Source organism: Atractosteus spatula, chromosome 22, assembly GCF_055471065.1.
Source record: "Atractosteus spatula isolate fAtrSpa1 chromosome 22, fAtrSpa1.hap1, whole genome shotgun sequence".
NCBI classification, from domain to species: Eukaryota; Metazoa; Chordata; class Actinopteri; order Semionotiformes; family Lepisosteidae; genus Atractosteus; species Atractosteus spatula.
The window spans coordinates 1,918,370-1,945,029 of NC_142727.1; the positions used below are offsets into that span (position 1 = coordinate 1,918,370).

Below are 26,660 nucleotides of genomic sequence, written 5' to 3' on the forward strand. Positions count from 1 at the left end.
TTAAGCACCAGGCAACTCGTTACACAATCAACCTTTTTGCTGCAGGTTTCCTTTGAGCTGTGTTTAAAAGAGGGAAACTTTTTAATTTATTCAAATACAAGAAATATGTTGGGAGGTTAAGAAAGAGACTTATTAAAGAGAAAAGCGTTCAGAACGCCTTCTGAAATGATCATTCTTTTCACAGCTGGTTGTCCACACCCGCTGATAAAAGTCGGGTTTGAGTCTCTTTCTCTTATTCAAGCTCAACACAAACTGGCCAATAGTTCAGGTGGGCAGCTGCGTCAGCACGAGTAGGCTGCAAAGGAACGAGTAATAGGTTTATCCCATGCTGAAAAGAGAAGGATGAAAACACAACGTTTCGGCCGTGGAGCCTTCTTCTGGAACACACCTGAAGAAGGCTCCACAGCTGAAATGTTGTGTTTTCATCCTTCTCTTTTTCAGCAGGGAATAAACCTATTACTTGTTAAACTAGCCAGCAACTCAGTGAGCCGCCCGGTCTGCTCCCTCCTTCCCTGTAACTCTGTGCTGGATCTCTGGGTACCTGCAGTGCACAATCATGGGTCCAGCCCCACGGATCTCCAGCTGCTTGTTGTTGACCTGGGTGAGGAAGCTGAGCACTCCACCTGGCTCTGAGGGGACACCATGATCAGGCCAGCTCATGTACTGATAGTGCCAGATTTCCCTGGTGTCTTCACTCTGAGAAAGAGAGAGGGCTGGGTCACTTCATGCCCGCTGATCCATTGTCACACTGTTGTAGCTGCTGATCACCATTGTTTGGTGATCAGCAGCTAACTAGCATGCTGATCACCAAACACTGACCAAGGTCAAGATGGACAAACAATATCAACCCAGTGTCACTCATGACGATCACAGTGATCAAGTACTGATTGTCTAACCTTGACTAAGGTCAAGATGGACGCATGTGCACTCACATGATCAACCCAGTCTCACTCATGACGATCACAGTGATCAAGTACTGTTTGTCCAACCTTGACTAAGGTCAAGATGGACACATGAGGACTCACATTATGAACCCAGTCTCACTTATGATGATCACAGCAATGACGTATTGACAGTCCAGCCTTTAGTCCAGTCAGTTTTAAGATATCACCCAAACAAGAGCGTGTAAAGTACTGACTGTAAAAGTCAATAATCTTCAGCTCGTTTATGTCAGCTGCTTGCAGAGTTTGTGCATTTGTAGTGTTAGCATATTATTATTAAAAATGAGTATTTACTGTGCAGTCATTTTGGAATGGAAGTCTCCCTGCTGTGGCTGTGTTCGTGTGGGAGGAGTGTCTAGCACAGCCGCGAACTGTGGAGAATGCACTCAGCGCGATGATGTTGTTAAAGAAGTAGCGTTGCGGCCCTACACGCGAGGGGCCTGTTCAGTGTGGAATCTGGAACCTCCTCTTTGAGTAGCGCGTGCAGCTGTGATTCCTTTAAAGGCACACTGAGCACCTCCTCCGAAGAGGACGAGCAGGGCTACCCCGGAAGGGGAGGATCACTACACACCGGCAGTCCCGGAGGGGGATTGTGCCAGTTTCCTCCTTTTTATGTACCCGTTTCCTTTAGCCTATATCCTGCATCTTTACCGGGGAAGGCTGACCTTTTTCCACAATTGGAGTTTTTATTTTGGCCTTTATTTGGGGGGCTATCTATCTAACGGGGTCCAGCCTGGGCGCTGCTCTACATGAACTTGACTAAACGGCGCATTTTGGATTTTTCCTTTTTGTTTCTGGTTTCTTTCGGGTTCTCCCAGCCCCTCCCACTGTCCTCTTGCTACAAAGGATGAACGGCTAGCGTTTTCAGCACCAGACAACCGTGACGCGCGGGATGATGTGCGACATAGTCACACGCACACACAGACCTCGTCCTGGGGCGAGATCTCCAGAATGCGGACTTTGTAGTCGGCGGCATTGTGCTCGGATACATTCCGGACCAGGTAGTTCCCGCACTCCTTCGTCCCCTCCAGTTCTGGCCAGTACGGAACGCACTTGTTCTGGAGGGCGAGAAAAGGCAACCGCGTTGCAGGCCGGGATCTCTCTGCAACTTCGATCTCAGTTCTCGGGTCTGCGTTCGACTCGGAAACCCCGATCGGATACCTCCTGGTTTCCAAGGACCTTGGCTGGGTTCTTGCGGCAGAAGAGAAGCTAGATTGTCCTGAGAGATATGGAAGCACCGTGCCCTTGAAGGTAACTAGCAGAAAGGATCTTTGCATCAATTCCATCTCCTTGTTGGGAGCACCATATCAATATTATTATTATTATTAATTCATTTGAGAATAATTCATTGCAGTTCTATAGCACTTTTCTGGACACTCCACTCAAAGCTCTTTACAGGCAGGAATCCCACTACCACCCCCAGTGTGCAGCCCCACCTGGATGATGCTCCAGTACTCTCCCCACACACCAGCTCTCAGTGGGGAGGAGAGCAGAGTGATGAAGCCAGTTCAGAGATGGGGGTTATTAGGAGGCCATGATTGGTAAAGGCCAGGGGGAGATTTGGCCAGGATGACTGATTAACACCCCTAATTTTTTCAAGAAACACCTTGGGATTTTTAACAACCACAGAGAGTCAGGACCTCGGTTTTATGCCTTTTTACAGTCTAGTGTCCCCATCACTATACTGGGGCATTAGGACCCGCACAGACTGCAAGGTGAGCGCCCCCTACTGGCCCCACTAACACCTCTTCCAGTAGCAACCAGAGCTTTCCCAGGAGTCTCCCATCCAGGTACTGGCCAGGCTCACACCTGCTGAGCTCCAGTGGGGCTGCCAGTGCTGAGTCGCAGGGTGACTTGGCTGCTGGCAGTCCCATCAGTATTTAGTCTTTTCTCCATAGCGGCACATTCCCTGGCACGGAGTGGGGAATCGGAAGAACGGGGGTCCGACTCACCCTGCCTTTCTCCACCTCTCGGGTCGTCATGACGATGACCCGGGATCTCTCCTGCCACACCATCTGCCAGAAGTCGTTGACTGTGGTCTGCAGGCAGCCCTGCGTGGCAATGTAGACCTTCTGATCCCCGGGCTCCCTGACGAGGTTCTGCGGACAGGACACAATCGACGGGTTGTCTTCAGAGCTTCCGAGCACTAACATAGCGGCATTTACAGGCTAACATTTGAGTCTGGTTACCGTATTTGAACATTCAAAACGGGTTAATAGGCTTCTGGGAAAACTGTGTGTGTGTGTTTCTTTGTGCCTGTGTGCACCCTGCGATGGACTGGCGTCCCATCCGGGGTGTATCCTGCCTTGTGCCGGTTGCTTGCTGGGATAGACTCCGGCTCCCCCCCTGCGACCCAGAAGTGGATAAAGAGGTCAGGAAACGGAAGGATGGATTAATTCAGAACCTTTCAGCGAAATTACAGCCACGCCATGCCGGATCTTGCTGTACGAGTGGAGATTCCCTGACTTCTGTGTGCAGCACAGCAGATGAAGGGTCGCAGGGTTAGTGTGGTGGCGAGATCAGAGGATTTGCAGATGGTCGCAGGAATATTTCTGACAAAGCAGGGATTTCTGGAACTGACTGAATCAATCAATGAGGGATTCCTTCTGATTTCAGTCCAATAATCCGAAATTGCCGCCGTAGTTTTAATTAGAATACGTGTTTGTTGCATTTACAACAGCATCCCAAAGGATCCTAAAACTCTTGGCATGTAGGAGAGGACCTGCAACATGCTTCGCTCACCACTGAAATGCTGCCCCACCTAAGTGACACACAGAAGCTGTGGGATCTGTAATGGAGAAGCAATTACTTAAGAGTAGAATTTATCTAGGACAATGGTGATAGCACTCCTATTGTGATAAGACGTACATAATACCCAGTACACAGTTCACTAACTACTGTTATGTTACAGTTAACGACTGTACTAACTACTGTTAGAGCAGAGTTAATGATACTGATTGACCAGTGATGGCCAAGCAGTTAGGACATCTGTTTACGGCCTCATCCTACAACACAATGTCCACGGTCTCCACCAAGATGCCCAGCCTTGCCTTGGTCCTGCGATCTGATGGGACCAGACCACAGGGTGGTAGCCCTGCTGGTTAAGATGAACTCCTCACACTGATGTTGCAGAGTTATTGGCGTACCACTGGAACACCGTTCCTTAACTATCAGAGCACGTCTGCGGCATTATTAGAGACCAGCCGGAGTCGCGCTGGAGTGCTACTGAAGGATTTCCGATGCAGGAGACGGAATCCAGCACTCTCTCAGAACGTTCTGCACCACAACAGGAGTTCAGGGTCTCCAGCCCAACGAGCAGAGAGAGACTCACTTTGACATAGTTGGCGTTGATGTAGTCCGAGCCGATGACACTGGGGTCTCCAGACTCCAGCACCACTCGGGTGTCATCGACTGGAGAGGGCGAGAGAGAGAGAGAGAGAGTTACCACAGACACAAGGACAGACCGACGCCTCCACGCAGACTGAAAGAAACTACCCCATTTACCTCCTATTCTCATGTGTTTCTGGCTGGCATGGCCAGGGTATTTTAGCCATCAAGACCGATCTGCCATCTCTTATGAGACGATTGGACACTGGATCTTGGAAAGCAACCATTTCCTTCTCCCATAGTCGCCACCCATCCATTTTCTAACTGTTTTGTCCAATTCAGGGACTGTGGAGGAGCTGGAGCCTGTCCCAGTATGAAAGATTACTGATACCGATTCTGGGGCTTAAAGGGAAGTCCAACAGAGAAGACTACAAGAGCACCTTATGCACGCTCCGAAACCCTCAGAGACACTGACAGAGTCAACCCAGTGTACTGCTTCAGAATCAGCAGCGAAGCAAGAACCAGGAGGACACAGGCGAGGACTGCGTGAAAGTGCCTTTGAAACTGAGAACAGGCGGCTCTCCTTTACACAAAGGGTGGTGGGAGGGGGGAGCAAGCTGCCCAGCCCCGTTGTTGAAGCCGAATCCCCTGGCTTCTCTCAAGAAAGGGCTGGATCAGATCCTCATGCCAGTTAGCTACTAACGACCAAACGCTGATTAGCCTTAAAACGGCTTCCTCTTGTTTTTGCCATCTTGAAGAGCGTGAGGACTGCCACCTTAAATCACGGATGTGGTTTTCCTGAGGAGCAACTGTACATCGTAGCATTATCTTCCACAGTGCAAAGAGAAGCACAACCGCCAGCCGTGATTCTGAACGCATGAACACTTCGGGTCCAGCCTGACAGCCTCATCTTTTGTTCAAGCTCTCCAGCCCCCCGCAATGAGGAAACGCACCCCTCTGTGCACTGTTCGAATCAGCCTGGCACTTGGTGCCTGCGTGCTTTTCATTTGTAGCCTCCTGTCTGCGAGACGACGCAGGTGAGTCATCAGGTCCTCAGTTCGACCCCTTACCACCGGCCTCAGATTGTTACGAGAGGTTGAGTCACCTGTACCGGTAACGAGGTACAGTAATCAGGGCCTGGAGAGCTTGTGTCAACCCCAGCACTGCCGTTGACAGGAAATGACAAAAACCCTGCACTCAAACACTCTGCCTTTCTCTCTGTCAACATCCTGTTAACTTCTTGGGCCCTGCTGAGTCTTCTTCCCTGGCCTACCCTATACTCCAGACCCCGCGTGCCTCGCAGCCCTGTAGCGTAAAATATCACTGCCACCACTCCAGCACTCGTTCCCTTGCAACACAAAATGTGAGAAAGGTTACAAAGATACAGCCACTCGTATCTGAGGGCTTTCTCTGTCCGGTTATTGAAAGGAGCCCAGGTTACTGCTCCATCATAGCTGGGGAGCCTGTTCCCTGCTCCTGCCACCCTTTGTGTATGGACCCCCCCCCGCCACTCTCGGTTGTCAATGCACTTCTGTGTAGCTTCCATTTGTGGTCCTTGATTCCTGCTCCACCGCTAATAACGTAAAAACCTGCTGGGCTGTCTCTTCTAACATCTTTGAGGATTTGAGGATACACGAATCAAGTCCCCCCTCAGCATTTTCTCTGTTCTCAGTGTGGGACATGCCTTTTAGCCTGGGAATCTCCTACAAACATGGCTGCCATCCTAAACAAGATCTCTTGCCTGTCTGAGGTTGTGCATTGCACAACTGAAACATAACATCCAGTGATTTAAATTCTAGACTTGTATCCACATATCCTAATGTTTAAACGGCCACTGCTTCCCCACGTTGTCTTGGAAGATGGAAATGAACGGTCGACAAAGACAACCGAGTCTTTTTCATACGCAGTTCCCCCCGACTCGGCGTTTCCCCATCTTAAATTTCCGATTCGTATTTCTGCTCCCTGCATGTCGAACCCTCGCTCGTCCGACAGCAAACAGCCTCCGCCAGGTGTTTGCGTAGTCTTACAAAGCATCTTGGATTCGCAAGGCAGATTCTACAACGCCTCTTTGGGGGCAATCCGCAAAGCTTAACTGGTTCGCTAAAGCTACCAGCACCTAGGTGATTAATGCAAATTAAGCACAGCAGCGACAGCAGCAAGAAAGGTCGCCACGGTGTGAATATTTTCCACCACCCAGATCTCAGCACTTCTTTGTGAAGGAGCCGCACTGTGGTAAACGGGTGTGAGGCTGAAAGGGTCACACCAGAAGACATCAGGAGAGACCTTCTGCTCACAGGAACACAACGGCAATTTCGTCCTTACAGGGAAGGATGTTTTTGTAGCGATTCTTGCTCTTGTTCTCTGGCCTCATCCCTTCATCGCGACTCTTCCTCAGCTTCGCCTCCTGTTTTTGCAGAGCCTGGAAGAGCGAGAGAGAGAGAGCGCGATTTGGGGCTGAGCAGGGATGCACTGGGTCTTGGAGACACACGGGGAATTGTGGCATATGGTGCTTCCCATCGATAATGAATGGCACCTCCCAAATTCATTCTCCCATTCTTCTCTCCATCCTCCATTCCTGTGTTAATCTTCAATATTCTGCTGCCTTCTCTCTGAGCACTCCCACTCCCTGTGTGACCGCACCTCCCCATTGACCAACCCCACCCCCATTTGGACACACACCTCTCTGACCACTCTGACCACTCCCACTCCTTATCCAGGCTATTATCCTTATCACCCACTATTATAATGGTCTCTCCCTCTGACCACGCCCTCTTCTTTCTGGCCACTCCCTCTCCTCTCCGACCACTCCCTCTCCCATTCATTAATGTCACACTGTCTCAGGCTCTGACCACTCCCTCTTCTCCCTGGCCACTCCCTCTCTTCTTTATCAATTTCACACTCTCTTGCTCTCTCTGTTCTCCAGAAGAGGTGGTGACTTTGAAAGCAGGAAACTGCAGGGTGGACACCCCTGATCTCCCTTGGCCCCCACTCTACGTCTGCCTCTGTTTCACCACCCCTTCTGTCCCACTGGACCTTACATCAAACTCCTCCCAGAATCCGGCCTTGTTGGAGCTCTGGGCGTCCTCTCTCCCAGCGGTCTGCGCCAGGACCTGGACACGGCTGTCGATATCGGCCGCATTGACCCGCGTTGAGTAGTACGGCTGGGACACAGAAGATCGGGAGAACTGCCGTTACCATCTTTATCTCATTCGGACGTCCGCAATGACTAACAATTACGACCATCAGAATGTCCAATACAATACAACACCGATCAATCAAGGAAATGGAGGTCTATGTAATGCTGGAAACACAGAGCTGTTGATCAAATAATTCCCTTTGATCCCACAGACGTGAAGAAAACACTGCTTTGCTTTTTTAGCAATCAGCAATTGGATTAGCATAGTATTGCATTACTAGCTGTAAAACTCGTCTATGTATCGCTGCTACATGACCTTTATTATTACCTGTTTTAGGTAGACCATGGTCCCATTTAGTTCCTCAATTCCTTTGCGTTTGAAATGTTCCACCAGATCTGTCAGAGTATCAAACATTTCAAGACCGCCCACTGTGTACCGATCGTTCTGAAAGACAAAAAAGGGGACAGAGCACCATCTGTCAGTCTGTCAGCCAGTGAGCCTGCACAGTCTGTCATGCTCTGGCCCCTCCCACCACACGTGCCCCGCCCACCGCCATGACTCCGCCTGCCACCACCTCTCCCATTGGCTGTGCGTCGCCACTGCCCCTCCCACTGGCCTTGCACTTTCTCTCTCTCTCTCACCTCACACATGATCTTGATGTGTGACACGCGCCCCCTTATCTGCCCACCCACGTCCTTCTTCTCGTCTGTCAGCACAGACAGAACAAAGTCTCCGGGCTTGGAGAGGGACTCCCGCACCAGGAAGGTCCCCGGCTCCCCTTTCTCCCACAGCAGCTTCTCTGCGTTGGACCCAGAGAGGTGTCCATGGTACCACCTGAGAGAAAAACAGCAGGACAAAGGGAGAGAGGCTAATTCAGACAATCAGATCACTGACTGGACACTACAGCATAGTAACACTCCAGGAGGACAGAGAGATTAATTCAGACTGTTAGCTAACTGGACATTACAGAACAGTAATACTCCAGTAGGACAACAGAGAGATTAATTCAGATTATGAGGTCACTGACTGGAAACTGCAGTACAGTGACACTTCAATAGGACAGAGAGATTAATTCAAATTATGAGGTCACTGACTGGAAACTACAGTAAAGGTAATACTACAGTAGGACAGAGAGATTAATTCAGATTATTAGCTCACTGACTGGACACTACAGCATAGTAACACTCTAGGAAGACAGAGAGATTAATTCAGACTGTTAGCTAACTGGACATTACAGAACAGTAATACTCCAGTAGGACAACAGAGAGATTAATTCAGATTATGAGGTCACCGACTGGACACTACAGCACAGCACCACTGCAATGGGACAGAGAGACGGAAGAGAAGAGATTCATTTAGACTGTTACCTGACTGATGGGTCGCTACAGTACCCCAGCCCTGCAGTGGGAGTGGAGGGGATCAGGGCTAGTTTGTAAACTCCCTCGACACACCACGGGCACGAGGCCCCAGGGTGTGCGGCACGGCTCATCTGTGGGCGTCGTGCAAGGCCTAGTGCAGACACTCACCAGGAAGATGAACCCAGGAGGCTGGCAGAGAAACAGCCATCAGGGGCTGCCAGTGCTCTGGAGATGGCGGTTCGGGCTTATTCTGGGGGCAATGCAGTGGTTTTGTGGCTAAAGATCTGTGCCTGTGGCTGGAAGGTTGCTGGTTCAAATCCCACGGCCGGCAGAGGAATCCTACTCCGTTGGGCCCTTGAGCAAGGCCCTTAATCCTCACCTGCTCCAGGGGCGCCATATAAATGTCTGACCCTGCACTCTGACCTCCAGCTTCTCTCCCTGTCTGTGTGTCTCATGGAGAGCAAGCTGGGGTATGAGGAAATTCCTAATGCAGGATATTGTATATGGCCAATAAAGTGAACTTATCTTATCTTATATCTTGTGGCTTCTGGCAGAGACAGAAAACGCCCCCCCCAGGAAGGACAAGGCGGGAAGGGACAGGATTTGTCTGAAGGCCTGGGTCCCGACAGTCCACACACAGAAAAGTGTCAGCCTTGCGTGTTGGTGTAGGAGCCAGTGTAACCCCAAGAGTGTGAGTGCGTGTGTGTGTGTGAGCGCGCGCGCGTTTCGTGTAAACGAGTGGAAAGTGTAAATGTGTAAATTTAGCAGTGTGACTTCTCAGTTTTGTGTCGTTTTTTTCTTCGCTCCGTCTGAACTTCCTGTTTGGCGGTTGGAAAATTTGGTCTCAGATTCTCGACACAGCAGAAAAAAGCAAGCGTTATTTATAGCTCACTGCCTTACTCTCTCTCTCTCTATCTCTCTCTCTCTCTGCTTTCTCTCCTCTCACCCTCAGCCCTCTCTGCCCGCCTGGTGCCCCCACTCTGTCTCTCTCAGCGCATGGCTGCCCAGATGTATAGGGACAGATACACTTGTCATAATAAATTAAGTAATGAAGTACAACACTATACAAAGTCATGGATTGACGGTATCATAATACAGACACTCTGCCTTATCACTGCCAGGATACTACGGTACATTAGCACTGTACTGAAGGGCGATCACAGAGACACACCTGGTGAACAGCATGAATGTAGAAATACTACAGGAACGCATGATCTTAAGGCACAAAAGCAGCCACTCAGCCTCCCTACCCCTTTAAACAGCAAGCAGCTAACGGATCTGATGACCTCATTTAGCCACAAGCCGAAGGATGCCAGAGTATCGGCTTCGACGACAGAGCGGGCCAGCTTGTTCCACACTCCCGCAACTCGTGGCATAAAGCCTTTCATGCACTGAATTAAATATTCTCGGAGACGCGTTCTGCACAGAGACTTCTGTGGAAATCTGGATCCAGACAGTCCTGCTGTTGGAGGGGCTCATAGTCTAATGTGCTACAGTGTTCAGGCAGGACCGGACACCATTTATGCTGCACTGAGAGAGAAAAGGCAGCTAATACACACATGCTGACTAACTGTAATACACTAATATTGCAAGTATTGGTGGTGATGAATTTAATGCAGACATACCAGCTGGCTGGGATACACTGCACCAAGAGAAATAGGGGGGTGAAAACAGCATGTATAATATAGGCACAGAAAAAGCATCTTCATATATCTAACAGTGGGCCTTTAACACATGGTATTATAAGAACCTTAAAAACTGCACAATCTGACCCAGGCATTCAAAATACTCCGAGGCTCTGACAAACCAAGCAGACTTCTTCAAAATCCACAGTGAAAAAAGAATCTAAGGACACGAGTGTAAACTACATGAAAGTAGATTCACATCTGAGGGCAGGAGGGGGTTCTTTACGCAAAGGGTGGTGGGAGGGTGGAACAAGCAAGCTGACACTGATACCCTGCCTTCTTTTAAGTTTTAAGAAACTGCCGGATGAGATTAATGGGATCAATTAGCAACTAACTACCAAACAGGCCCAGGTGAACTGAATGAACTTTCTTAAATTTGGATGTTTCACTGCTGGCTCAAAAATGTACTTTCACAATTCCAGGTGCACATAAGAGCTTTACAGATTCTCTTGGTTGTGTTTCACCTTCTGAAAGCCCCAGTGACTGAGGAGCCTGATGCCTTCAGAAAATCAGAGCAGGCGTTAATTATGGGCAGTTAGCATGGCTGTTTTAAATTCTCCCTCCCTGTCTCTCTTTCAGTCTGACTGTCTTTTTCCAACATGAGGCACTTCTCTGTCTGCCTCAACCTACCAGTCCTGGATGATTAACTCAAATCGCCTTTTTTGAAAATGTTGGGGGTTTAGACGCAGGTCGGGTCCCACACATGGTTCTGTGATATGTGACAGGGGTTTTAATAAAATTCACTTCTTTTTTTCTTTCCCACAGCAGCTGTTGTGCTTCTGTGCCGTCTTCATGTTCTGCTCTGCACAGAGATGTAAAGAATGGCAAGAGGTTCATGTCTACACACCGGCTGACTGAGGGAATCCTGCAGTAAAGTGTCACTGGTGGGGGAGAGGTTAGACAGACACACCGGCTGACTGAGGGAATCCTGCAGTAAAGTGTCACTGGTGGGGGAGAGGTTAGACAGACACACCGGCTGACTGAGGGAATCCTGCAGTAAAGTGTCACTGGTGGGGGAGAGGTTAGACAGACACACCGGCTGACTGAGGGAATCCTGCAGTAAAGTGTCACTGGTGGGGGAGAGGTTAGACAGACACACCAGCTGACTGAGGGAATCCTGCAGTAAAGTGTCACTGGTGGGGGATAGGTTAGACAGACACACCGGCTGACTGAGGGAATCCTGCAGTAAAGTGTCACTGGTGGGGGAGAGGTTAGACAGACACACCGGCTGACTGAGGGAATCCTGCAGTAAAGTGTCACTGGTGGGGGAGAGGTTAGACAGACACACCGGCTGACTGAGGGAATCCTGCAGTAAAGTGTCACTGGTGGGGGAGAGGTTAGACAGACACACCGGCTGACTGAGGGAATCCTGCAGTAAAGTGTCACTGATACAGGAGAAGTTAGACAGACACACCGGCTGACTGAGGGAATCCTGCAGTAAAGTGTCACTGGTGGGGGAGAGGTTAGACAGACACACTGGCTGACTGAGGGAATCCTGCAGTAAAGTGTCACTGGTGGGGGAGAGGTTAGACAGACACACTGTCTGACTGAGGGAATCCTGCAGTAAAGTGTCACTGGTGGGGGAGAGGTTAGACAGACACACTGGCTGACTGAGGGAATCCTGCAGTAAAGTGTCACTGGTGGGGGAGAGGTTAGACAGACACACCGGCTGACTGAGGGAATCCTGCAGTAAAGTGTCACTGGTGGTGGAGAGGTTAGACAGACACACCGGCTGACTGAGGGAATCCTGCAGTAAAGTGTCACTGGTGGGGGAGAGGTTAGACAGACAGAGGATGACTGAGGGAATCCTGCAGTAAAGTGTCACTGGTGGGGGAGAGGTTAGACAGACACACCGGCTGACTGAGGGAATCCTGCAGTAAAGTGTCACTGGTGGGGGAGAGGTTAGACAGACACACCGGCTGACTGAGGGAATCCTGCAGTAAAGTGTCACTGGTGGGGGAGAGGTTAGACAGACACACTGTCTGACTGAGGGAATCCTGCAGTAAAGTGTCACTGGTGGGGGAGAGGTTAGACAGACACACTGTCTGACTGAGGGAATCCTGCAGTAAAGTGTCACTGGTGGGGGAGAGGTTAGACAGACACACTGTCTGACTGAGGGAATCCTGCAGTAAAGTGTCACTGGTGGGGGAGAGGTTAGACAGACACACTGTCTGACTGAGGGAATCCTGCAGTAAAGTGTCACTGGTGGGGGAGAGGTTAGACAGACACACTGTCTGACTGAGGGAATCCTGCAGTAAAGTGTCACTGGTGGGGGAGAGGTTAGACAGACACACCGGCTGACTGAGGGAATCCTGCAGTAAAGTGTCACTGGTGGGGGAGAGGTTAGACAGACACACCGGCTGACTGAGGGAATCCTGCAGTAAAGTGTCACTGGTGGGGAGAGATCAGGCTGAAGGGTTACACTGACACCCTGGGCGACGGGGCCAGCCCTGCAGGAAAGTGTCCCTGAACAAAGAAGCCAGTGCAGGAATGTCTGGAGACAAGACGGTGATTTTGCACTGCGAGGGCGCGAGATCGCAGCGGGGAAGAAAGACTTCCTGCGTCTGTTACTGATCCACCTGGCGGCACAGCGGCGTCTCCCGGAGGGGCGGAGCGTGGATTCGGAACGGAGGGGGTGAGTCACACACCCCATCATGCTCTCTGCCTCTTTTACAAGCCTCTGCTAGTATATTTAGGCCGATCCGCTTTGCTCCAATGATCTTGCTGGTTACCTTCACAAATTGTTCCACCCTCTTGTGATTAACGCCACAGCCGTAGGCAAACCAACAAGCCAGATGGCGTGTCAAAAGAGTTTTCAATAAATGATTTGGCTAATAATAATAATAATAATAATAATAAATTTTATTTTATATAGCGCCTTTAAAGGTGGCTTCTCAAAGCGCTTTACAGAATGACAACAACAATAAATAAGAAGAATACACAAGATAAAAAACAATGACAACACACAGAGGAGAGCGTGGATGGTGGTTCTAAGAAGAGCAGAGGGGTGAAGAAGGGAGCCAGTTCAGTAAAGGGTCTTCTGAAGAAGAGGGTTTTGAGTCTGGATTTGAAGGAGTTTAGAGAAGGTGACTCTCTGATATCCTTGGACAGAAAGTTCCAGAGCTTGGGGGCATAACAGGAGTAGGCCCTGTCACCCACAGAGTGTAGACGGGCTTGGGGGACAGTAAGGAGAGCAGAATTCAAAGAGCGAAGGTTGTGAGGTGGGGAGTAGGGCGATAATAGTTCAGACAGGTGCTGAGGTGCCAACAACCTAGTGTAATAGCCCCACGATCAGTCCCTAGAAAGTCTTATTCAGCTGCTGCTGAAAGAGACTGGCAAAATGCATGAGCCGTGCTCATCCCTGTTTGAATACATGAACACTGTGATGAGAGGAAGACAGAAAGAGAGAGAGAGAAGGGTGGAGAGAGGAGGGGAGGGGGGGGGGAGAGATAGAGGAAGGGAGGGAGGGGGGGCCTGGTCAAGATTTTGAGAAGTATAAAGACTGAATTTTCCAACCGCAGAGAATAGAGGAAGTTCAAAAATGAGACAGAGAGAGAGAGAAAGCGTTACTGTGCGCAGAGTAAAAATGGACACGTAAAGTCATGAGCATGACTGAAGCTGTGAGGGGAAATCTGGAGCCGGATCAATGAATTGGAAATGAATTGGTGCAAGATAAAGCCAGAATAAATAGATCAATGACTTCCAACGAAGGGTTGTAAGCAGTGGGTGTTTGTCACCCACTCTCGATGGAGATTAAAAAAAAAAATTCCCATGAAGCTTTTTCCCTCCTCCAGCCTTAGGCGAAGCTGTGTTCCACTGCATGGTGGGAGTTATAGTTTTTACCCCCAAAAATATCCCGGCGAGCCATACTATACTAAGGTAAGGGAACTGACACACTTCCATCATAATGTTCTGCCACGTTAAAAAGATAAGAAAAAAGAAATAACCGCTTGGCATTTGGGATCAGGAAAGCTGAGGATCAGAGAGGATTCAGCAGAACACAAGAATGGTTCCGAGCAAGAGCAGGACATTGGGCCTATCGAGCCTAGTCTGGTCGTGAATATGACTGATCTGTGGAGCCCTTCCGTGAAGGAAGCCAGGCTACTGGCTTCAATAGCATGGCTGGCCAGCTGGCTCCACACTCCCACCACCCTTTGTGTAAGGAACTGCTTCCCCAGTTCAAAATGCACTTCCACATAGTTTGACATACTGTAAATGCCTATAGAAGACTGCATCAGGTCCCCTCACCCAGTCTTTTCTGTTGAGGCCTAGAAAGATTTGGATCTCTCTGCCTGTCAGTGCAGGACACACCTTCATGCCCTGGACTGAACCCGGCTGCTGTTCTGCCATCCATTCAGGGCAAGTGTCAGACTGGCAGACTGACACATGTACAGGCAGACACATGGCCAGACAGACAGACAGAGAGACTGGCAGACAGACAGATGGACACAGGCAAACAGACAGACATGTACAGACACGTGGACAAGACAGTCAGACAGATGGACCAGCAAGCAGGTGGACAGACAGGCAGATGGACAGACACATAATCAAAAGGACAGCAGATGGACAGACAGACAGAAGGACAGACACATGTGCAGACAAATGGACGGAGAGAAAGACAAAGGGACAGACAGACAGCCGGACGGGCACACAGACGGGGGGCGGACCTCTCAGTGGTGGGGTCGGAGCAGTTCAGGGGGTACTTGAGCTCGATCAGCGTGCCGTCCTTGTCCTGCAGCGTGCCGTGCTCCCCGGTGTAGTACTCCACCAGCTCGGACAGCGTGGCGAACTTCTCCCCCCCGTACAGGTCGTAGTAGTCCCCCGTGTTCTGGATCCGGATGTGAGTGACCAGCTCCCCAACCCTGCGCGACAGCGACACGAACCGCCGGCTCACTCGCAGGGGAAACAGCCGCGGCCGAATGCAGTGCGATCATTTTAATAGAATACAAACAGCCTTCAAATGATTAAAACCGATTGTCTTTTCCCCTAAAGAGTCAGAGCCAGGGGCTGCACCTTGCGCATTATCTACAGCAGCTCACTGTCCTATGAAGACCAGGTGACTCAGGTTTTACTTCACCTTTTGGATAAACAAACACTGAAGAGGAGCGAGGAAAGGCGACGTTTACTCAAAAAGAGATGTCCTCCCTTTCATACGCGTTTTAGAATCACAATATTGCAAGAGAAACCTGTTAAAAGCAGCCTAATTACAAAACGAGATTGTTTCCCCCTCTCCCGTTCCTGGACACGGATAGGCTATATCCCGGTACTGTGGACTCCCAGCACATTTTAGACAACATTATTCACTCAGGGCTTATTTCAGGATTCTGCCATTTCAGCAAAAGCAGCGCACAGGGTTACCGGGCGAACCGTCGACGCGTTTATCGAAGAACGACTGGAAGACACGCTTACAGCCTGTTGCCTCCAGCAGGGCACGGCAGCGAGTCAAGCCCTCGGAAAAAACAGCGGCGCGATTCCGTCTCCTGCAATTCTAGCTTTCATTTCCATCCTTACGGGCCCGGCACAGCAGCAGTAAATGCACCTCTGGTCAGTAAACGCCCAGCTTAAAATACATCGAGACGTTCTGCTTTTCAGATTTCTACTGTCTCCCTCTCCGGTTCCTATTTAAAAAGTCACCCATCGAAGCCTAGGCGCTCAGGGACGGAAGGTTAAAATGACGGCTCTCCACTTGCAATTAGTTTCACGTGGCTACTCGTGTGCTTCAAGAGTTTTAAAAGGGACGGATATAAGCCAGTTCCTTTAAGGTAATATTTCCTCTTCATGTAACAAGCTGTGTGTTAGAGTGTGGCAGAAGTCAATTTACACTGAAGTACAACTGTCTCTCCGGCTGGGGTCTCTTTTTCATGCTTGTCAAGTTTATGGACTCAGGAAGGTTGCACGGCAGAAACCAGTTGTTGTTTTTTTTTAATATTCTTTCTACTCTTCAACGTGGAATTCACCTCTTCCAGTTCACCTATACGCAGTGCGTGTCTGCGCTGTACACGGCCACCCGTGCCCAAGCAACCTCAGGGCGCCAGACAGCGAGTTCATGCGAAGTCTACACATGGAGGGGACGCTTTGGCCAATCTCTCCGTGCAGATGTAGGTCTAAGGAGCACCTGAAGTGGTGTCAGCGGCAGCGAACGACCTTTTCATTGCGGTCTTGCTTTCTCGCGTTCAGCCGGTCGGGATCCAGAGACCTCCTTCCAAATTTCCCACATTGCAACAAGATGGCGGGCGCGGGGGCACCTCGCGTCTGGCCACCTTTCGACGCGTCGCGCAAGTTTCCCCCAACTGAGCCGGATCTCGCCCCTTCCGTGCTTCGACGGCCCGACGAAGCGACACGGGAGAGGGGAATAAACATTTAATCGTCTCATTAAATAAATGACTACACGATTCATGTGGCCTAAATAAGAGAATGCCGAGAGACCTTGTTGGCGAGTTTGATGGAGCGGTTTTTTCACACGTGGTATTTATATCTTTTTTTTTAGGGTTACGGCTGTGAAAACGTCGCCCACGATTAGTAAAAACGAGAGCAAAACGAAGAATAAACACTTGTCCACAATAGGTCCAGATAAAGATGAGCGGTCCAGATGATGTGGTTCATTTGAAACACAAGAACAGCTCGGATCTGGGGCGAAAAACACGTTAAGAAAATGTGCTTGACTGCGCGTAGGTGGTCCAAGATTCGAAACCAACCTATTCGTTTACAACCACATCAAAGTGGCCCGATTTTGCACAAAGAACTTCAGCAATAATAGTAAAAGTGGCCGTAGTACTATAAAGCGCTGTACCTGCCGCAAAGCCACTATCCGTTAGTACACGACTGGAAGAGGGTTTTTTTTTCTAACTGAAGTCTTGAAAAAAATACCTTCCTGATGGTTTGATTAATGAACGTATTGATCAGGACTGGGTTTCTCATTTTTGCGAAACGCGTCTGAAAAATGAGAATTTCCAAATGCAGCTTTTTTTTTTACATACACTCGGCTTCCAAATGCATGCATGCCCTCGACTGTATCGACTGAGCGCCGATTGTAGCAAAAACCACATTTCAACTGGACATTCTGCATGTCTCGCGGAAATGAACACACGAAAAATACGAAGATGATCTGTACTGGCGGTCAGTGCGTGTGGAGATCATTTTTTGTTCCAATCTATTCAAACCCTGTCACTGTGTCAACAATAAGTGTTAAAAAAAAACAAAAGAGAATGAATTTGTTACAGACAGCTGGTAGTTTCACAAACCCTCATGACGGCTTTAGAAAGTTCTGGAAATCACCTCTATTGGCCCTCAGTGTTAAAGGCAGATGAACAAAGAAACAGAGTACGCAGAACTCCTAAGAGAGTTGACCGACAAGAAGAGGGCATTTAACTCATGGGGTCCAATTAGGTAATTAGTAGTTAATTGGTCCAAAAACTCCAAACGTGCTACTTTACACAAAAAGGCTGGAACCGGTATTTAAAAAAACAGCTGGATGAGATCCTCTAATCGGGACAGTAGGAACTACTCTACACAGAGGGTGGTGGGAGGGTGGAACAAGCTGCCCAGCCATGTTGTTGAAGCCAATACCCTGGCGCCTTTCAATAAACTGCCGGACGAGCCAAATGAACTACTACTAACTAGCAAATGGGCTAGACTCCTTTATCTGCCTTTTTTGATCTGCCCTTAAAATCTTTTCTTTTTTCTTTATCACTTCTCAAGCCGAGAAAGACCGCCGCGTTCTGTGAAGCAGGGAGGCAGCCCTGCTTGGCCCCCGCACCTTCCCGAGAGCAGACAGATGGTTTCCTCACTAAACCACGCTGCTGTACCGAAAGACCTGGTTCCAGCCCTGTTGCAGATTGATCTTCTGGCGAAGATAAATCCCTGAAGCACCTGCCCCGGGCTGACTTGACGGCCCAGGGCTTGCAGGAGCCGAAAATCCAAGTTCTTGATTGGCCGTTGCAAAAAACGCGATCAAACCTTTCGGGCCCGTCTGGCCCGTTCCTCAATTAGTAGTTCATTTGGCTGAGGATCTGATCCAGCCCTTCCTTCAGAGAAGCCAGAGAACGGCAGTGCCTGGCTAGTGCTCCACACTCCTGCCACCCTTTGTGTAAAGAAGTGCCTCCTGGGCTTGAAATTTAAACGAGCTTCCGAAATTGCTGGCATGAACTGAGCTGAGTCCTGCTTGGAGGAACGGCAAGGAGCTCTTTCAGGAGAAAGGCTTGAACTGAAGGAGGCTTCCTGCCATCCTTTAGTATGATATCGTTCCCCAAGGAGGATGAAAGAAACACCTTTTAAAGAAACAGGGGCTGTTAAACTGGGCATCTCGGAGCCTCTCAGCCCTGCTCCCTCTGCCCTAACTTCACCCTCACAGCTGCCTCCCTGGCTCATTCCTGGTGACTGAGGGTCTGGGTGGAAGGTTTGTTCGCCCTGATCTCATGGCCGACGCCAAGCACGGCAGCGTTAGGTCTGCCGTGGGTCTGTACCGATTCCGGACCCCGGTGTTGGCGTCACTCCCGGCGCAGTGCCCACAGCGCGGGCGAGACTGCGGGTTACCTGACGGACAGAGAGAAGTCCCCCTGGTTCTTCTTGCTGGGCCGGGCCAGGAAGCTCCCGTGGACGCCCCTCGCTTTCAGGAGGGTCTCGGCGTCGATCCCCGAGAGGTCCCGGTGAAACCACCTGCCCGTACAAAGACAGGGAGTCAGCCCGGCGTCGCCGACGCCCTGCCCGCCGGCGGGAACGCTGCTGGCGCCCACACGAGCGGCAGCGCTCATGAACACAATGTGGTGTGTACACAGCCAGCGTGATTATCATGTACACCACGATCGCCACCTGACGCCATTAACACACTAGCATAGCAGCATTAACACACTGACTCCATTAACACACTAGCATAGCAGCATTAACACACTGACTCCATTAACACACTGACTCCATTAACACACTAGCATAGCAGCATTAACACACTGACTCCATTAACACACTGGCACCATTAACACACTAGCATAGCAGCATTAACACACTGACTCCATTAACACACTGACTCCATTAACACACTAGCATAGCAGCATTAACACACTGACTCCATTAACACACTGACTCCATTAACACACTAGCATAGCAGCATTAACACACTGACTCCATTTACACACTGACTCCATTAACACACTGGCACCATTAACACACCGGCATCATTAACACACTGACAGCATTAATGCACTAGCATAATTAACGCACGAGCATCATTAACACACTAACAGCATTAACACTCAAGCTTAAATAATATTCAAGCACCATTAACACACAAGCTTAATACACAAGCATCATTTATACAAAAGCATCATTCTCACACTAATCACATTCATGCACAAGCACCCTTAACACACAAGCATCATTAACACACCAACCTCACTTCACGAGAGATCTCGCTGGTCCTACTTCAACACACACCGTATTCACACACGGTCCATAACACACACAGCAACATCACTGGCACCATCACCCTGGGACTCGCACACAAACCCGGGCCAGAACTTTCTTCTTGAGTCTGCGCCAGTTCGTGCCGGGGGTCCTGACTGCTTATTTTATTATGGCCAGAGTGAGCGAATGTATGTCCACAGTCACATAACTAGCCAGAGTAACAACACCGTGTTCCCATGTACAAGTGGAAGAAACAGTGAACAAACACAATGATTAAGAGGAGCAACTACATATTAAAGTAGTTCCCTAATACTGCTAGAGATCCCATCCTTCCATGTTGATTTCCCTAGGTAGTTGTTAAGGTTTTGTTCAGACTTTATTCTCTTGGCTTTTTAGTCAGCTATCTCAACACTCTGCTGTTAGGCCATGCCGATGTTAATGAACTACAAGTCCCACGATCCTAGAAAGGCAAAAAACGCTACCTTGCCAAACAGACAACATGGTGGCCAGGACTTGTGGGAAGTGTTGTTTTCTCAATCGTCCCCTGTGAATCTTTTCATTTAATAGAAAGGCTTCTGATATTTAAAGGGCAAGAATTTCCTCTTTTTTTGGTCTCAGTCAATATAATTAATGTGAGAGAGTCCAGGTAACAGTCTACATTAATGAGCAGTGTGTCTCAGTTCAATCCAATGTAATCTGCCAGATTGTATTAAATCACACAGCAATGTTGATGCCGGAATATAATCTCTGTTCTTAACTAATCCAGAGCACAGTAAAGTCAGTACAGTAAAGCCTGGAGTTTCTCCAACTGTTATGCCAGTATCAAAGTGTATCCGACTATAATTTCAGTTTACAACCAATCAAGATTACAGTCAAGTCAGTCCAGTCCAGAAAAGCCAGGAATGACTCAAACCACTGTCGGTGTTAATGGGGATTCTGATTATAATCTCATTTAATACCTAATCAAACGCAAAGTGAAGTCAGTCCAGTCTGGAGGTACGCAGCGATCAAAATCAAAAGCAAGGAATTCATATGCAGTACTTACCTAACCATATTTCAGCGCGTCTTCTCTTTTTTTTAAAAAAAAAGGCCAGTTAAGAGAAAAAAAGAAAAATCATTTTAAAAATACATATTATAATAAACGAAAAATGATAAAGAAGCTGTTCGCGACTTTTACTCGGAAGTATATGAACGTAGCTTCTGCCTGTGATCCGAAGTGTATTCAGTGCAATGTTGCAATTTTAGAGACCAAACTTCATCATCAAAATATCCTTTCTCGCCAAATATCACAGAGGCCTCTGAATTGTATTATTATTATTATTATTATTATTATTACTACTACTCTGATTGCTGCTTTCGATTCCACATAGTGATGCTTTCCTCTCTATGAATCCATTACTGTCTAGTATCTTCGTTATATATAGATTTAGATATCCTTACCTCTTTATATATATAAATATCTTACTCTCTCTTTGCACTGTCTCTCTCTCTCCTGCCTTTATAAATATTTGGGATTTATTTAGATGTTCGGTATTTATAAATATCTCAGTATTATGATCCTACTGCCCCTTTCTGTACTACAAGCGGCTCGTTCGATCTTCAGAAACCTATATATGTCTCTCTCCGCCTCTCTCGCCCTCCCTCCTCTCTTGTTCTGTCTCTTTTCCTTCCTTTTTTGTGGCTTCTTCAGCAAAAGAGAGAGAGAGAAGTGAAAGGCAGCTTTTGCAAATGACAGAATGGACTGAATGGTGCAACCGTGTTACAAAGTGGAAGAGGGGAAGAGGGGGAAATCTACTGAAATAATCCACCACCACCCCCACCCCCCCACAGAAAAAACCTGCTTCCCAGAATGCATCAAGAACTTGGTGTTTGGGGCCGCTTCTCATTTTGGTGCATCTGTGCACTGCTAGGTGTCAAAACCTGCCCCTCTTCGTCTTTTTTCTTGTCCCTTGCCAGACACGATTCAGATCAAGTCCCCCACCCCTGAGCTGAAATACGATTATCCCCCAACTCCTTACATTAGCTAGGCACCATCAAACAGATCTGCTCAGAGAGACACACCCCAAGCCGCACTGCAGCTGCTGCGAGTCTTCTGTGCCCTGTGATCAGGACAGTTTACTAACTTCTGCTGCTCCCCCAACGCGTGCTGCTATGTTTGCAGCACGGCCTCAGCTGATGTTGCACCAGCATCATTGCAGTTGCTACCACTGAATTGCCAAGTCTGGTATCGCAATCGTCGCTTCTTTGACTGCTGTAGCCGAGATCCTTGCTACAACTCGGGCTCTGCTACCGAATGCGACAATGTCGCTTTTGCAATGACTGTTGCATGGGCCGCGACCTGCTCTGAATGCCCTGTTACTCTTGCTGCAAGCGCTAGTGCTGTTACTGCTATTCTCGGCTTGTCTGCTGCTGCTGTTGCAATCACTGCTCTTTTGCCACCACTGGTCCTATTGCAGAGAGAGCGTTCCCTGTGACTGTACGGGCGTAGAAGGGGAACTGTAGCTCACGTGACTCATGATGGTAATAATAATAATAATAATAATAATAATAATAATAATAATTACAGTCTGCTCCGTGGTCCAGTGGAAGGAGTTTGAAATCCTTTGGAGAAAAGGGTAACGGCACTCTTCGCTGTCAGTGATCTATCCTTCCTTCTCTCCCTGTCTGTAATCCCTGGTCCACGCACTGTCTTCACCTCTCCACAGCCCCTCGTTTTCTCAAACCACCTCTTTCCCCTCTGTGGCTGTCAGAGTCCTTCCAGAGATGTACAGCTCTCTGTGCCGCCTGGTGCACAGCATTCAACTGAACTAGTAAGAACAAGGCAACTTCCTCATTGTCACAACCCTCCCCCCCCACACACACACTTCATCCTCTCTGTTTCTCTTTCCCTAGACGCACATGTGCAGAGATGAGCCATGTCTCTCTGCCTGCTTGTCAGCGGATGTGTGTGTGTGTGTGAGAGAGAGAGTTAGTGTGCGGGGCTGCAAGCGTACACTTCTCTGTGTGTCAGTGCATGATCCGTGCCTGCAAAAATAAGTATGGAAATGTATTTATAAGCTGTGCTTACCTGCATAACAACTATTTAAAGCTCTGCGTCTGCAGAAATAAATGTGTTCGGAAATCACTTTAGAAATCTGTTTTACAGTAAGGACTCAAGCCAGACATATACAGACAGACACACTGTGTTCTGTATATATGGCACATATAGTGTGTATGCAGAAATGCACAATATACTTTACATGCAAATAATGTGATTGTAATGAAAACAAATCTCATCAGACAAAATCGATTTGATGCAATAAGGAGCGCGTTTCAGCCAATTTGTTCACAAATTCAGAATTAAAACTCTTTCAAGCTAGATTGACAGTCCTTAAACTGCAGCTCCCACAAAGGCCAACGGAGTCAAAGCCCATGGAGCAAGATGGGAAAGTTTACAATCATCATGGGCTTTACATATATATGTAGAGGAGTGTAATGAACAATCAGAAGAACACAGCCCGTGACTCTCAAAGAAGGAGCTAACTCCTGTTGTTACTCCTGACTGCTTACGTACTAAAGAGAGCAGTAGAGCAATCGCCCAGGGCTTCTGTGAGTCAACCGATTGTCCAGCAATCATGCAGATAATAACTAGCTTGTGCAATTGCTGTCACAGAGAGGAAATAAACTCTTCCACCGCTGAAAGCACTTCCCATAGAAGAGAGTGAAAGTGAGGAAGAACTGTGTTTGGAACCTGCTATGTGCTGCCCTCTGCTGGCACACAAACTACAGTGTTGGACACAGCCTCTCCATCTGCCTATGCTGTTCCCCAGCATTTCCTCTTTGAGTCCCTGGCACAGTCTAATACGATCACTTTACTTACGGTGCACTCACTGATCTGCACATTATATACAGGGGCAACCGTGTGGCTTAGCGGTTAGGGTCCAGGATTTATAACTGGGAGGTTGCGAGTTCAAATCCCAGCCGAGGCACAGCTGAACTTCTCCAATGGAATACACAGCTCTCAATGGGTACAAATGTCTGCTGCTCTGGATCAAAACTACACACTGATAACTGTAAAAACACACTCTACACATGCAAATTCTGTATACCAGGGGTTTCAAACTCAGTTCCTGGAGCTCCTACTACCTATTTCTGTTGTTTGTGCTCACATGAACAGTCGATTGACCTCATGGGTTTCTTACACAAAGGCTTTTTATTTTCGACCTCTTACAGCCGATTACTCAAAACACTCACTTTGCTCACCTGAAGGCACGGTTCCCGAGACGCACATCAGAACATAGGAGTACTGCAACCATGCATTTAATTTTTAAAATGATACACCAACTACCTGAGAGCCCAGATGAAGAGACACTGGACACTAGGGTTTGAGACTGATTGTGCATACTTACTCTGTACACACAAAGTGTACTGTATGTACATAGTAAGTACTCAAAGTATATAGCCTATAACACTAGTAGACACACTGTATGCAGTGTTTTTACATGGACAGTAAATAAGACAGCTGAGTACAGTATATAAACTGTAAGACCAACATACACTGAATATAGCCCTTACAAACCCTTACAATCCTGCTGTGTGCGCACACAGTACCGTATATACACTCTCTATTTACATATCGTAGCACAAACATTGCATACTCGTTACAATGTCAGGTAAACACCAGTAGGTTTCAAGACCTCGTCTACAGGAACTGGAGAAGTATTCAAATCAGTTGTTTTTGTTGCCACTGCAACTAATTTGAATACTTCACCACTGTAATCAAATTAATTTTCAGGAGCAAAAGTGAAACGGTGTGGTCAAACAATGAAGCCTTATTTCACAGGCCCACTGATGTACAGACTGACTGATACACAGAACAGCTGATCAGCTGCTTGAATGAATAACCAAGCCCTTCTCTGCCACACTGAAGTACTGAAAGATACTGCATGAGTGATCAACGACTGACACACTGACTCTCACAATGACACACTGACTCATGAACTGACACACTGACCCACAGACTGACACACTGACACTCTGACTCACAAACTGACACTCTGACTCACAAAACGACACACTGACTCACAAACTGACACACTGACTCACAGCCTGACACACTGACTCTCAAAACGACACACTGACTCACGAACTGACACACTGAATCACGAACGTACACGCTGACTTACAGACTGACACACTGACACCGACTCACAAATGGACACACTGACTCACGAACTGCCGCACTGACTCTCAAGCAGCTACACTGACACACTGACTCACGAACTGCCGCACTGACTCTCAAGCTGCCACACTGATTCACAATCAGCCCCCCTCCCCGACACACTGATTCACAATCAGCCCCCCTCCCCGACACACTGATTCACAATCAGCCCCCCTCACTGACTCAGGACGGCCAGGGCCAGCTGACACCTTGCTCAGAGAGGGCAAGGGCTGCCGGGCTGGTAATCAGTAACTAGCCAGAGGGCGCAGTCCAGCAGGGCTCCCAGACAAGAGCAGCACACAGCTCAGGGAAGAAGAAGGTTTGCGTGCTCACCCACAGGCCATGACTGGAGCTGGGTCTGCCACTTCTTTCTCTCTTTATCCCCTGCTGGTCTTGGTGCCAATGGAGCGGGGTGTCCAGCCAGCCAGCCGATATCTGTATCACACCCTTCCCTGTGCTCTCTTCCACTCTCCCTCGCTCTTTTTCTCAGCAGTCTCAGTGCAGTTGCCCCCCTCTCTCCCTCCCCCCCCCCCACACCACCACCACAGAGAACCTCTGTTCCTTGTTTATAATGTTTACTCTGATAAGATATCTGCTGACGAAATTGCCCTGTTCCCCTGTGTCTGACAGGCCCCTCCCTTCTCTCACCCCTCCCTATAATTTCCCTCAATTATCTTAATAACCTGTCTGTCCCTTAATAACTACGTTCCTGGATGTCTGTTCCTCTGGCTGGTCTCACTATCTTTCTGCGCCGGGCTGCTCTGAACTGCGCAAGCTCGTCTTCATCCCCGTCCTGAGCACACGATCCAGGACCCAGGGTCACTCCCCAGGCGCTGTGCTGCCGGCTCAGTCAGTTTGCATGGTTATCTCTTGCTCTGCACAGATCCGGAGGGCTGCGTCTTTTAACATCGACTCCACACCGACCGACGGGGCTGGGGGGCTGGCCTTCTTCAGGGTCGTACGAGAGGGCCCCGAGCCAAGTCTCTGTACTCCTCACAGGCTCTGACGCACTGTCCCAGCAGCCTTGAGAATGAACGGCGAAACGCGAAACCGAGGGCACATTTGGGAAAAACTATGAGGAAGTGGGCTGTGACTGAGAACGCCTCTTCACCTTTACCCACACACCAGCGATCGCTGTTCCATTCATCTCCCTTTGGCTGTGCTGCTGCTGCTCGGTCCCCGCTCACAGCTCACAGGACCTGGACACTTCTGAAGTGGCTCAATCACCTCGCTCACTAAGCCAGCAGCTGTATCGCTCTGCGACCCAGAGTCCACTGGAGCTCAGCAGGGGTGAGCCTGGCCAGTACCTGGATGGGAGACTCCTGGGAAAGTTAAGGTTAAGGTGTTAGTGGGACCAGTAGGGGGCGCTTCACCCTGCAGTCTGTGTGGGTCCTAATGCCCCAGTATAGTGACGGGGACACTGTACTGTAAAAAGGAAGGCCCCGTCCTTCAGATGAGACGTAAAACCAACGTCCTGACTCTCTGTGGTCATTAAAAATTCGAGAAGAGTAGGGGTGTTACCCCAGTGTCCTGGCCAAATTTCCCTCTGGCCTTTACCCATCATGGCCTCCTAATAATCCCCCTCTCTGAACTGGCTTCATCACTCTGCTCTCCTC

General features: G+C 48.8%; 1 protein-coding gene across 4 annotated transcripts in view; it reads right to left on the bottom strand.

Annotated features, from left to right (window-relative positions):
* Positions 1 to 25,573, bottom strand: part of ptpn6 (protein tyrosine phosphatase non-receptor type 6) — a 31,098-nt gene extending 5,525 nt beyond the window's left edge. The window contains exons 1-12 of one of the 4 annotated variants that reach the window (XM_088939491.1): positions 22,540 to 22,660; positions 20,890 to 20,914; positions 18,981 to 19,103; positions 15,116 to 15,310; positions 8,047 to 8,239; positions 7,733 to 7,849; positions 7,307 to 7,429; positions 6,591 to 6,687; positions 4,273 to 4,352; positions 2,894 to 3,040; positions 1,868 to 1,999; positions 542 to 696 (exon numbers count right to left, since the gene is read on the bottom strand). In XM_088939491.1, coding sequence (XP_088795617.1) covers positions 542 to 696; positions 1,868 to 1,999; positions 2,894 to 3,040; positions 4,273 to 4,352; positions 6,591 to 6,687; positions 7,307 to 7,429; positions 7,733 to 7,849; positions 8,047 to 8,239; positions 15,116 to 15,310; positions 18,981 to 19,103; positions 20,890 to 20,897 — 1,370 coding nt within the window. In that variant the 5' untranslated portion in view covers positions 20,898 to 20,914; positions 22,540 to 22,660. Of the gene's footprint in view, positions 1 to 541; positions 697 to 1,867; positions 2,000 to 2,893; positions 3,041 to 4,272; positions 4,353 to 6,590; positions 6,688 to 7,306; positions 7,430 to 7,732; positions 7,850 to 8,046; positions 8,240 to 15,115; positions 15,311 to 18,980; positions 19,104 to 20,889; positions 20,915 to 21,284; positions 21,584 to 22,408; positions 22,661 to 25,377 lie in introns of those variants that run through there. The other 3 variants (XM_088939490.1, XM_088939492.1, XM_088939489.1) reach the window with 3 other exon arrangements.
* Positions 25,574 to 26,660: the final 1,087 nt, after the last annotated feature.